Source organism: Corapipo altera, unplaced genomic scaffold (genome assembly GCF_003945725.1).
Source record: "Corapipo altera isolate COAL_440 unplaced genomic scaffold, ASM394572v1 57, whole genome shotgun sequence".
Classification (NCBI taxonomy): Eukaryota; Metazoa; Chordata; class Aves; order Passeriformes; family Pipridae; genus Corapipo; species Corapipo altera.
In genome coordinates this window covers 3,018,297-3,030,822 of record NW_020884905.1, presented here as the reverse complement: position 1 = coordinate 3,030,822, position 12,526 = coordinate 3,018,297, and the positions used below count along the sequence as shown (strand labels likewise).

Genomic DNA, 12,526 nt, shown 5'->3' with positions numbered 1-12,526 from the left:
TTAGGGATGAGAAAAAAATAAATTATTTTGTTCTCAGTCTCAGGTACTGTGAGATTCAGTTAGATTTGAAGTCCACAGAAGGTTTAAGAGGGCTACTGGTGTTGCAGGAGGTTGGCCTCTCCCACATTAGCCATGCTGATCTTGCTGGGGAGACAGGACCTTCCTCAGACTGCATGCATCTCGCAGTTACAGTGCAAATCTTCTCTGGCTCTAGCCCAGGCTCAGCTCCAGCAGTTGAATGGGGCACGTGCAGCCCTGCTCAGCCAGGTAAGTGACATGGAATCATTCAGACACAGAATCCTCCTCCCTCTCTAACATCAGTCCCCACCAATGTAACCGTGGTGTTTAGGTCCCTTCAGAATATTTCTTCTAGGAGTGGCAGGAAAACACAAGTGACAAATGGTCATGGACAGCTGTTCACCTACTGGGTCTGGGTTAGAACATGCAGATCATGCAAGGATGCCATCAGGTCCTGTGTTCATGAACGAGTATAGAAAATTCTTATTATCAGGGCAGACCATTACATTTCTTTAATATTATTATGTTTTTCCATACATGGAATGGTATATATCAGTCCTTATGACTTATTTTAGCTTGAGGAAATAGCAAACAGGAAGGACCGAATTCTTTCAGAAAACACAATGTATTTACTTCCGCTGTAATGCACTGAATTTACTCTGACTGACAAAGTGACAGTTTGCTCTGTAACAAGTAACCTAAAAAAGTCAGAATATAAAAGAAACAAACCCCTCTAGCTTCACTGCGTGATCGACTGTACCCCACAAAAAATGTTCAGCTGATCATTTTAAACCCTGTTCACTAGGAAACAAGGTCAGCTAGTAAGTTAACCCCAAGCTACAGATTTTCACATGACTGGAGTTTCAATGGCCTTGAGATTGTTAGCTCATGAATTTTAATGATTGGATGCTCCAAAGCAGACTTTGCAAAGGGAGATTTGGAGCATTTTTTTATATTTATTCTAACAGGTTTTTACTCTAAGGGTCCTTGTCTCTTGTGCTGTCTTTCATGACTCAGCTATAACAAACAACACAATAAAACACTTCCACAGCTCTTTTTCAATAACAGTCAAGAAATCTCCCATCCTTCTGCTTTGCTAACAAGCTTAGTACTGAAGGTTACTGTGTTGATTAGTCTCACAAGTATACAGCCAAAACAAGTGCTACATAAGAACTGGCAGTGCAGGTTTTTCTTTGCTGCTACTTCATTAGAACTCTCATTCAGAAGAAACGACTCAAGTGATGAGAAAAGAAGGCTTAGGAGTTTCATGCTCTTATATCAAAAAGATCTGTCCCAAGACATTCAGTAAGCAGTCAACAATAGAAAGGATGGATTTTATTAAATGGATGTGTGTTCCCTACAGACTAGTACAACTGAAGTCTTTCTCCAAAAGGCCCAAACCCATCCTCATGAGCTCTGTTTCCACTTTGTTGGCCATTGTTAGCATGAGACCGACGTGCTAGAACTGAACATTTTTGTCTTCCACTGTTTGCACACTGGTGTTTTACTAAACGCTCACCCTTCCCTTTTCATTCATACCATAGAACTATTCCTTAAAATATTCCTGGGTGCACTGAGGGACCCTTCTAAACAGGTTGAGGATACTCCGTCCTTTCTCCTTGCATCATTCATATCCATGAACGCTCAACAGTTGCCAAGAGCAGGCTACCAGCAGCTGTCTAGCAGGCTTGTATTGCTGCAACCCAGTCTCACACATACAACTCTGCTTACATGGAATTTTTGTAGTTGGACACCACACCTGGACCCTCTCCAGGGGTTGGGCTGCGGAAACAGGGATTGTTCATGTTACAGAAGATGCCATGTAACCATGGCAACGTTCCTGCTGATGGCATTGCCTTGTTTGGGAAGTGACCTAGAGTATGGAAACACAAAATATAAATTGTTAGGTGTCTTTTCTAATGCAGCCTGTGAGAATCTAAATAGCATGATGAGTTGGCTCACTACAGAAGGACTGTGATATGAATCCTATAGGTTTATTTTTTACCAAAAAAAAAGAAGTCACCAATATAAGCAATAAGGCTATTTTCAACAGAAACGAGTTCTGAACTAATGTGAGGGTTTTTTTCAATAGGTAGTGAGGTAGTACTTTCTCAGTAACAGAATTACAGAAATCCAAAACTTGATAGAATCTTGAAACTTCATGTGTGTCTGACCAGAAAGCACCTCATAGGAAAACTAGAGCTTTTTTCTTCCTCCTCACTTGTAATTCTTACAATATATGGCTATAAATAACTAAGCTACTTGAACTAAAGTTTGTTCCTTTGCCAGAATAATACTTCACAAGTAGGTCCCAGTATCTCTGTCTGAGAACTCTAGCCACTACCTAAAACAAGTCCGACCATTGTAACATCTTAAATGCTCTTACATTCATGTTGGCGATACAGTGGATTAGCTTTCCTCAGCCAAACAAGGGCAAAAAATAATGACAGAGGCCAGACAAGCTCCACTAGAAAACGAAGCTGGAAGAAAAAAGAAAAAAACAAATGAAAAAAAAAATTTACAAATAGACCACCATAGAGTCACTACGTGACTAACAGGATGAGGCTCTTCTCACAGCAGCAATGCCCAGTGCAGCACGTGCCCATGGCTATTCTTTGCCTCTTTCATCATTTGAAAAGGACACCCAGAAAGAGTGAGGATTCATCAGTGCTATAAAGCATTACCATTAACTCAATGGCTTCTCTACCTCCTCTAAAGAAATATCTATGCATCCTGACTGAGGTAAGAAGAGGCAGCAGGTGACTCTACAAGAAGGATTAGATGCAAGAGAGAAAAGGTGTGGGGTTTTTTATCCACACTTTAACACTGCTGGGCTCATTAGTAGGCTGTCTGTGCACTGTGCTTACCCAAAGGTAAAACACTTCAGCATAAGCTTAACATTCTTTGAGCTTTACTTTTGGTTCTTTTTGTCATCATTTATTTCAACACTATTAATTTCCTAATACAGGTAGAAATGTATACATTAAGATCAAACACCTTATTCAATAACATAGAAGATCCCATCAAAGGCCACTTTATTGCCCAGATCTTTCAAAAGACTTACAACAGTCACTATCTCCCCTGTCATGACAGAAAATCAAGGGCACTGCTTTACCACAGAGCAATGCACTGCCGGCCTGTTTTCAGTCTGCTTCCTCCACTCCTGTGTTTCAGTTTGTTTTACTGCCTCTGTGTGTTCTGGTAGAGGCTTGAAACTACAATCCTTTGATCCTGTAATACAGGCTTTGGGCTCTGAGGAACAGCAACGGGATTTTTGTGTCCAGACACGTGGCACTTTTTCCCCCCCTCCCTACAAGAGTGAGGACGAAGTATCTTCAGAACCAGGGTTGTAGCACATGCACAGGAATGCACTCCTTGCTTCTTTACCTTTGCTCTCTCCTTCCCAGTCAGGCACCAAAAATATAACAATAATGCATATAGCAGCAGAGCCAAAGACAAGGTGGGTCACATACAATTTTTGGGCAAGAGAGCATACTTAAGAACAGGTTTTTTGGAGCAGTCCTGTTTTTATCACTATAATTTTGTCTAATAGCTTTAGTTAAGCACAACATATCCTTACAGCAAAAGGGTAGAAAGCTTTACACCAGGCAACAATTCCCTATTTTTTCTGGTAAGACTCTCTTTTTTAAAACAGAACAATAACAAAAAAACCCACCCACCACCACCTAGGAAGTTATGCATGCCTGATATTTTTAAAGCCAGACAGAATCTTACCAGCAGCAAAGGGCAGATGACACAATTATTACAGAAGAAAACCTGACAGCTGTTGTGCACAGTTCAGAATACAGTGCTACAGATCCTTCCCAGCAGGGCCCACAAGGTGTGATTAACATCCATTGCCACCCATTTGGTAAGAGGTTTGGGACAAGCACTACACACCCACAAACTCAGATGGGTAAGAACTTGGGAGACTGGTCATCACCTTTGTTGCAGAGCTGATCTTTGTTAATGCTCAGATGTAGCTTCTTTCTTCATCCCCAGGAAATACAAAATCCTCGGACTTGAATTTGGTAATTCCTTTCTGTCTGAGCTAACTAGTTTGGAAAGGATTAAAGTCTAAAGCACAAGGGAAGCTTTCTTTCAAGCTAGTACACAGTGTGTCGTGCAATAAGGACAGACCAAGTGCTGTCAGACCTCCGATTCTTTCCTGTGAACCTTTTCCTGAGGACACACAGGTGTCTCAGAATTCACTAGAAGTATCAGAAAGCAGCCCATAAGCCTTCAGAACCACAAGATAAATAGCCAGAAATCCCAGCAGCATGCACAGAGACATGTGGCCCATACAAAGATCACATTTGATTCTTTGAGAGATTTGTGATTTTTATATGCTGATAAATGTACCAGCCATTTAATCCAGCGAAGTGCATAGTCCAAAGCTGAAACCCAAAGCCTAACACTTTACCTTTTGTCTTTTCCGGAGGATCCAGTTCTTCCAAAGCAGAAGTCTGACTTGTCTAAAGAAGTTCATTCTTCTGCATCAACACTTCTAGTTAACCTGTGGCAAAGGATGCATTGCCATTTCTCAGCTAACAGCTGAAACAGACCTTAGAGCAAAATAACAGCTTTCTGTTCTTATTTTAAGATTATGTTATCACAGAGATCGGTTCCTTTCATTGTCTGCATCATTTAATTTTGCACTTGATCCACTATCATACATGAAAAATCGTGGTTTTCCTTTGTTTGGAGGCTGTTTCCTGTGACACATTTATCAGCACCAAAAAGCAGTGGAGACGAAAAGCATCTCTTTCGAATAAAAAAAGTCATTAACATTGAATCTGGCTGTTAACTTGGACTTGCATGTAATGAAGGTAGTTAACTGTTGCATCATTTATTAGAATAAATATGTGTTTTCAAACTACATTTCCAAGGAAAGATGGATTTACTACTAGACATCAGTTTATACAAAACTGCTTACTTATTATGACACAATTAGTTTTATCATTCAGACACTATAAATATATATTGATTAACAGAGTCTTGAAAGGGTTTTGTAAAAGCAAATCCATTTTGTTGCCACTTTATTAAAAAATACAGGATCTCATATTCTTATGCTTTTAAATTCAGCAATTCCTATGACTTTTTACTAGGGATACAACAGAATTTAAACTATTGCATGTTCTGTTTTTTAGGTTCATGACTCATTATAACGATCATGAATTTTTACCTTCAAAAGGAAAAAGAGAATTTGAAATATAAATTCAAATATGAGATACAAGGACTGTTAAAAATTAAACAAATAATTTAAATTTGCTACTAACTCAAGTAGAGCAAAACACTATAGTAAAATCATGGAGTAGAACCATGATAAAAAACAGTACCTAGCAACAATGTGTAGAGAACTCCACGTGGGTTGAGGAGGTACATGAACTTCTGGAGTGATTAGTCATGGTGGACATCTATCTTCACTCTTTAAAGGCAGCACTCTGCTCATAAAATCAGTGATGGCTTGAGACTGCTGCAATTAGAAAGAGCACAGGTACTAAAGGAAATTCAATTTCTAAAAAAGAAGTTTATTTACATAGATATTAACATTCTCCTGAAGTCTGAAAAAGGCCCATACACTTATGAACTGTTCATTCAGTTTTCCATGAAGACGCCAACACAAATTATAACTGTTACTATTGAGAATGGCACACACTTTCTGCCTGATGACAACATGCTCAAGGGATGCAACTCATACCCATGGCACAAGAAAATATGTTATTTTTTTCGTTTTCCTTTTGCAGGAACTGATTTCTTTTCTGGGGGTTGATTGTAAGAGCCAACAAAATAACCTTGTTCTATCATCAGAATACTATTGAAACATTGGAAGACTCTTACAAAGCCCCAACTCAAGAAAATAAAAAAATAGCACTTCTTTTTAACTTTATCTTCTTTTTTTCACAAGCAGTTCATACTATAACATGGAAGAATGATTTACTGAATACATTCAGAAAGAAAACTCATATATCTTGTTGACAGAATACAAGAAACTGAAATAAGAAATTGGTTACATCAGTCATTAGAGCTAGCCCAGGCTCCGGAAGTACTGACATTGTCACAGTCTTCCTCATTCCCAGCAGGTTAAGAACAGTGCAGTGTCTTCATAAATTCTCAAATTCCTTAATATTATCATCATAAACAAGCATCACCCTTGGGTAACTTTTTCAGCAAATTCCTTCAATTGTATATCCGCTGACATGGCCCTGGAGAACACAGAAGTCTTTTCCACTACTTCGAAACTTCGTTTATGGGATTTGCAATACTTTCTTTAAGCTTCACCTGTTTTATGAAGGTGGCACAAGTGGTTTTTTCTGCTGAAGACAATGTTTTAGATGCCAGAAATTTCTTCTAGGATTTCTAGATAAATCAGAATTTCAGTAACCAGAGAAGATGATTTTTTTTCACTCCATCAATTTTCACAAAATTTTCTGAAAAAATTAATGTCCTCACTGTTGGTATATTTCCCTTGTGAAAGGCCTGGGGAGTTTGTTCTTACAATATCTACGTGTGCAGATATACAAGTAGTTCACCACATTTTTTCGTGGACCATCACTCTCGAAGAACAGAAACAGTGAAACACAAAAGGAACTGATTCACAACACCAGGAGAGGAGGGAAAAAAATATTTCATTCTTATAATCCGATTTTCAATTTTATATTTTCTAGAACTTCTAAAATGCCAGCAAATTGCTTGTTCACGCAGAAAAATATTAAACTAAATGACCTTATGTGTTCAGACTCAGAGCTCCAGAGATGCATTCAGAGAGTTTTTCAGCAAGTTCTGATCTACTTCAACTACTATTTACTAAATCAAGTTACATATCAGCATTAAATGGATCATTTCAAATCTCCAACATAAATTTCCCCCAAGGAGTATGGTCAAATCCAGAAGCAAAAGAGCATAGAGTCAACACTGAATTCTTTATAAATTTTCATCTGTAAGGGTTGGGACAGCAATGCAGTAAAACCTCTCACTGGTTCTCATGCTGGGTGATGGTTCTGTATAAGCACTATTGCAGCTTCCCTCACTGCCACACCGTCATTGTTCTTCAAAGTAGAGGTTGAGCAACAGTTCAGAGTTCTTTATTTAAAAAAAATTTAAAAAGGATGTGGCAGTGCTTGCCTGTTTCTTTCTTCTTCACAGGACTTTGGGGAGACCTCTGAGAATCCTGTCTCACTGAATTTATCAACTGCTGCTAGATTTACCCCAGAGCATACTGCAGCTCTGACAGCAGAGCACAGCACTCAGCTCTCTGTTTCCTTCCCAGCTCCACTGCAGGACATTCCACTCTCTGCACAAATGTGCCACCTAAACCCACAGAATTTAACCCAATTTAACCCATGCTTCCTTCACAAAGCATGACAAGGCCCAAGATCAGGTCATCCCTATGTGCTGAAAGATGAGAAAGTGGGGAAGAAGACTGGCTTTGGCTGAATAAGGCGCTTTCACTGGAACTCAGGGAAAAATAGAGTTTATGACCTTTGGAAGAAGGGACGGACAACTCAGGAAGAGTACAAGGATGTTGTTAGGTCACATAGAGAGAAAATTAGAAAGGCGAAAGCTCAGCTAGAACTGAATCTGGCCACTGTTGTGAAAGATAACAAAAAGTGTTTTTATAAATGCATTAACAGCAAAAAGAGGGCCAAGGAAAATCTCCATCCTTTATTGCATGCAGAGGGGAACATTGCAACCAAGGATGAGGAAAAGGCTGACGTACTCAATGCCTTCCTTGCCTTAGTCTTCAACATAAAGACCGGTTATCCTCAGGGCAACCAGCCCTCTGAAGTGGTAGACAGGGATGGGGAGCAGAAAAGATCCCCTTCAATCCAGTAGGAAGTAGGTAGTGACCTGCTGAGCCACTTAGACACTCACGAGTCTATGGGACAGGATAGGATCCACCCAAGGCTACTGCGGGAGCTGGTGGAAGAGCTCACTAAGCCACTCTCCACCATTTACCATCTGTCCTGGTTAACTGGGGAGGCTCCAGATGAACAGAGGGAGGCCAGAGCAACAACCAGGCCAGAGCAAAATGGCCATAACAACCACAGTGCTACAGGTTTGGCGAAGAGTGGCTTGAAAGCAGCCCAGCAGAAAAGGACCTGGGGGTACTGGTTGACAGCAGCTGAACATGAGCCAGTGTGTGCTCAGGTGGCCAAGAAGGCCCATGGCAGGACCAGGGCAGTGACCATCCCTCTGTGCTTGGCACTGGGCAGCCACACCTTGAGTACTACGGCCAGTTCTGGGTCCCTCACTGCAAGAAAGACACTGAGCTGCTGGAGTAAGTCCAGAGAAGGGCAACAGAGCTGGGGAAGGGTCCGGAGAGTGAGTCATATGAGCACTGAGGGAGCTGGGGGTGTTTAGCCTGGAGGCTCAGGGACGAACTTACTGCTCTCTACCTGAAAGGAGCTTGTAGCCAGGTGAGGGTCTCTTTTCCCAGGCAACCAGAGACAGGACAAGAGGACATAGCCTCAAGCTGTGCCAGGTGAGGTTCAGGAGAAATTTTTTCACTGAAAGGGTTGTCAAGCATTGGAATGGGCTGGTCAGGGTGGTGGTGGAGTCACCATCCCTGGAAGTGTTCAAGAAATGACTGGACACGGCACTTAGTTAAACACAGTTTAGTTGACAAGGTGGTGTTTGGTCAAAGGCTGGACTCAGTCTTGGAGGTCTTTTCCAGCCTTAATGATTCTATGATTCTATTCTATCATCCTATGGCAACCTCCTCTTTCAGAAGTAGCTTTGATCTGATTTCTGTCAGACATATGTTCATATCACAGCTGAGACCCAGCCTGCTTCAATCCAGACAGAAAAAAAAAGCTGTATAAAGCCACAGATAGAAGTTCACTCATTAATAGCAATGCAAAGCAGAAAAACTAGTACTGCTGTTGTTGCTCAGATGTAGACTATATTTAAGTACTGCTGCTATGTCTGAGGCACAGATACTTTAAGTTTTATCCAGTAAGCAAGCATTTTAACCCTAAAATCCTAAGTCCAGTTATTTTAAGAAAATGAATCTCTTTTTGTTGTCCACATGTTCACAGAGACAGCTCTAACAGATTAAACTAATCTCTCCTAATTAGATTTTTTACATCACTATTGGATGATGGTAGGGTAGATTTTGCTTTCTATGATCAACTACATCAGCTGCTCCTGTGACACATTTTTGCTCTGCAGCTTTACAAAGAGATCTTTGGAAGTAAACAGAGAAGTTTATGTGGGGCCTATCATTTTACATGAAAGGGGAAAATACAGTTCAGTTTATGGAGCACACTGCACAATGTCTCTGGTAGCTCTACCCACAGTTGTCACTATCCCTGTTTCCTAATGATTTGTAGTTTGTTGCCAGTAGCAACAAAAAATGAGACATTCCATTTATGTATCAGAACATAAAGAAATCAAGAAGTGGAAACAGATACTTGGTGATGACAGTTTTCACATTATTCCCACAGTAGATATCCGATAACATAAAAGTTCCCTGTGATATGCTTCATGAGTATACATGCCATACCAAAAAACTGGGGTCACACGGTACGTGCGTTGTATTATCCCTCACCTCACATGCCATGGTTTTAACAGCTGTTTTAAGTACCAGCATTTTATTTGTTTTCTTATTTCCAGGTTTATTCCTGACTTTTGACTACAAAATCAAATCTGGTTAAAATTCTGTTTGTCCAGCAAATTATCAAAACATCCCTAGTAATCTCTCTAGCACCACAAGAATATATTTCTCTAAAATTAACAGAATTTAAAAATTACCTGAAAAGATAACTTTGAAAATATGCACACTCACGTGTATTGGGTGCGCTCATGGGTCAACACTTCTAATTTTCAAGAACAATGCTTTCCACCACCCAAACCATTTCTTAACCAGATATTCTGACACATGTAGAAGAGCATGTCCCTAGACACAGCCTCACTAGAAAGCTAACACAGTTAGTGCTAACATGATTTTGCCTAGGCTAACTGTAGGAGTGGGTGTGTATAAATGTATTTTCTATAGATAAACAGACATATCTATGTGTGTGTAGAGAAAACTACACATACACAGGTTGGGGCTTTCTCAGTTAAAGTAAGTTTTGCACCCAGCAATCTAAACTGCTAGGGAAAACACAAGCTGAAGGTTTTTAGGTGTTTCCTACGTATTTCAGAGGCCTCCCCCCATGAAATAGGTAAGGAGTGACCTGAGGGACAAGAATGGCAAGTTCTGTCAAGCTGGAATCAAATGATAAAAAGAATCAGAGAGACTAAGAAAAGGCTCCATGAAACCTCTGTTTGAAAAGTATATTTTTACAAATCAAAGACAATCAGAATCACTCTTCCACATGTCAAACACAGGGAAATGTAGAATCTTAAGCAGATTCCATGCATGTGCAAAACCAGTGGTTGGTTAATCACCCCAATCTGTGGAAAAACATGCACAAAAGCACAGCAAGTAGAAACTCAAAAGGCATGTTTTCTACTTCTGGTGTAATTGAGTTTACTTCCTATAGACACCGTTCTGTCATCCAGCTGCATAAGGGCTGAGGAGTGAGGATTTTCCTAGAATTCACCTTCCTCAAACATTTTACATTTCAGAAGATTTAGGATAGTTTTTTCTTCTACCTGTGAGTAAAAACACTTTCCATGGATCCCTTGGATCTCTAAATTAGAAAAAGAATTCCCCGCTCTCTGAATAAAAATGGGCATGGAGATAGAACATGGTTTCTCTCCAAAGAATCCTCCTGTGAAACTTACTTGCATGAATATTCAAAATAACATAGTTTGCAAATATCAGACGTTTCCCTGCCCCTCTCTCCTCCAACTTTGCTAATGAAAGTTGAAACATCTGGTTTGTTTCATTTTCCAAAAATATTAAGTTTATGTGTACATTGACAAGTGGTATGGCCCAGTAAGAGCAGCTTTATAGTGAAACAGTGAGTGCTGAGGACCCAGGACAAACACACTGCCTAAGGGTTACTTCAGATGAACTCCATAGACTGAACGTGCATTAGCAGCTGCAGCACGTCAGGTATGCTGCTGAAGCATATGTTCCAGTTTAGTCTCACCCAAACAGAATCAAGTTTGTGTGCTCTGAGATCACACTGTACCGTGAGCCACAGTGGCACGTAGAGAAGTCACTTGAAAAGTACAAACATGCTCTGAGCTAAGTTACCAATGTTAGCATACGTGCACTAAGGGCCTTCGCAGAGCGTTTCGTGACTGCTTTCAGATTAATTCCATTAGGGCTCTGCTTTGCTATAGAAGCTAAAGAATTCACGGATTTTAAAGCAAAGCACAGACTTCTTAAATAGAAGCAATAAAAAGCTTGAAAACTTACCCCAGAAGCTTACCTCATGTGCGAGCACTGCTGGAAGAGGAAGGTTTCTGAAGGAATGTTCAGCTTGGTGGCAAAGAAACACACATCTTAGATGCAGTTAGTGCTTGTAGAATAACACTGCTCAGTTGTAAGGAGATTGTTTTAATCCCCTACTCGATACAGAACAGCTCAATTGGTGAGTTTAAGGACTCCTGAATAAAAATACCCCCAAATATCCAATATGACCAGCACAAGCAGTCAAGTCTGTACTAGGAAGTTGATATTTCTGAGTGTACTTCTTCAGATCTGAACAAACTCTGTATTTGAAAAGATGGTAGTTCTGGTAGCATCAGGGGCCCTACTAAACCAAACACCTGTCATAACTAATTAGGTCAGAGACTTACAGAAGTCGGTATGCTGCCAAAGCTTTAAGAGGGATGAGGCAGTGCATTACGACTTCAGAAAATGCAATTACCAAGCAAATCTGACAGAGAAAGGTTTCCTCCCCAGAGGACAAGCCGCAGGGTTCTGGCACTTTGTATGACCCAGAGCCTGTCACCTGGGGCAGGTGGGTGGGATTGCTGCAGTTCGGTTGGAGTGAGGCCATTTCAAAGCAAGACCTAGGGAAATCTGCATCAGAACCGAAAGAAACAACAAGGGCCATTAGTAACGTTTCCAGTCCCAAAGGAAGCCAAAGTCTTTTCCACCAGGTTTAAGGCTCCGCTGCCGGCTCCTCACACCCCTTCCTGTGCCGGTTGAGGCTCCTGCCGTCCCCCACCCGCTCCCTCACAGGGCGGAGCGGAGCTCGGTGTACGAGCCCGATCAAAACACGGCCCTGACGCCAACGTGCAAATGCTGACGAAAATTTACAAATTAAGAAGTCACACACTGGCCCTGCAGCCGCCGCCTCCCAGCCTCCCCCGCTGGCTGCCCTGTCCCAGGCCTGGCTGGAAGGCTCCGGAGGAAGGACCTCCCCCTTCCGTGGTGCCGCCGGGCTGGGCAGCAGGGTCACAACTCTTACGTAGGCTTCAAAGGTTTAATTTCCAAAGAAGTACCCTTGCTCCTTCGCTTGTATTGCATAAAACCAGTCGAAGGCATTATAAAGCTGGGTCGTCCGTAATTCATCTACTGAAATTGATGATATTTTTCACGAAATACCGTGGGTTTATGAGACCCTGATCCCCGTGCGCAGGCACACAGTGGCGCTGCGCT

At 41.2% G+C, this 12,526-nt stretch overlaps 1 protein-coding gene across 1 annotated transcript in view; it reads right to left on the bottom strand.

The window, feature by feature from the left end:
- Window positions 1-11,958, bottom strand: part of ABCA4 (ATP binding cassette subfamily A member 4) — a 72,485-nt gene extending 60,527 nt beyond the window's left edge. The window contains exons 1-6 of the mRNA XM_027651430.1: window positions 11,790-11,958; window positions 11,349-11,398; window positions 5,358-5,494; window positions 4,442-4,534; window positions 2,405-2,498; window positions 1,750-1,891 (exon numbers count right to left, since the gene is read on the bottom strand). Coding sequence (XP_027507231.1) covers window positions 1,750-1,891; window positions 2,405-2,498; window positions 4,442-4,507 — 302 coding nt within the window. The 5' untranslated portion in view covers window positions 4,508-4,534; window positions 5,358-5,494; window positions 11,349-11,398; window positions 11,790-11,958. The remainder of the gene's footprint in view (window positions 1-1,749; window positions 1,892-2,404; window positions 2,499-4,441; window positions 4,535-5,357; window positions 5,495-11,348; window positions 11,399-11,789) is intronic.
- Window positions 11,959-12,526: the final 568 nt, after the last annotated feature.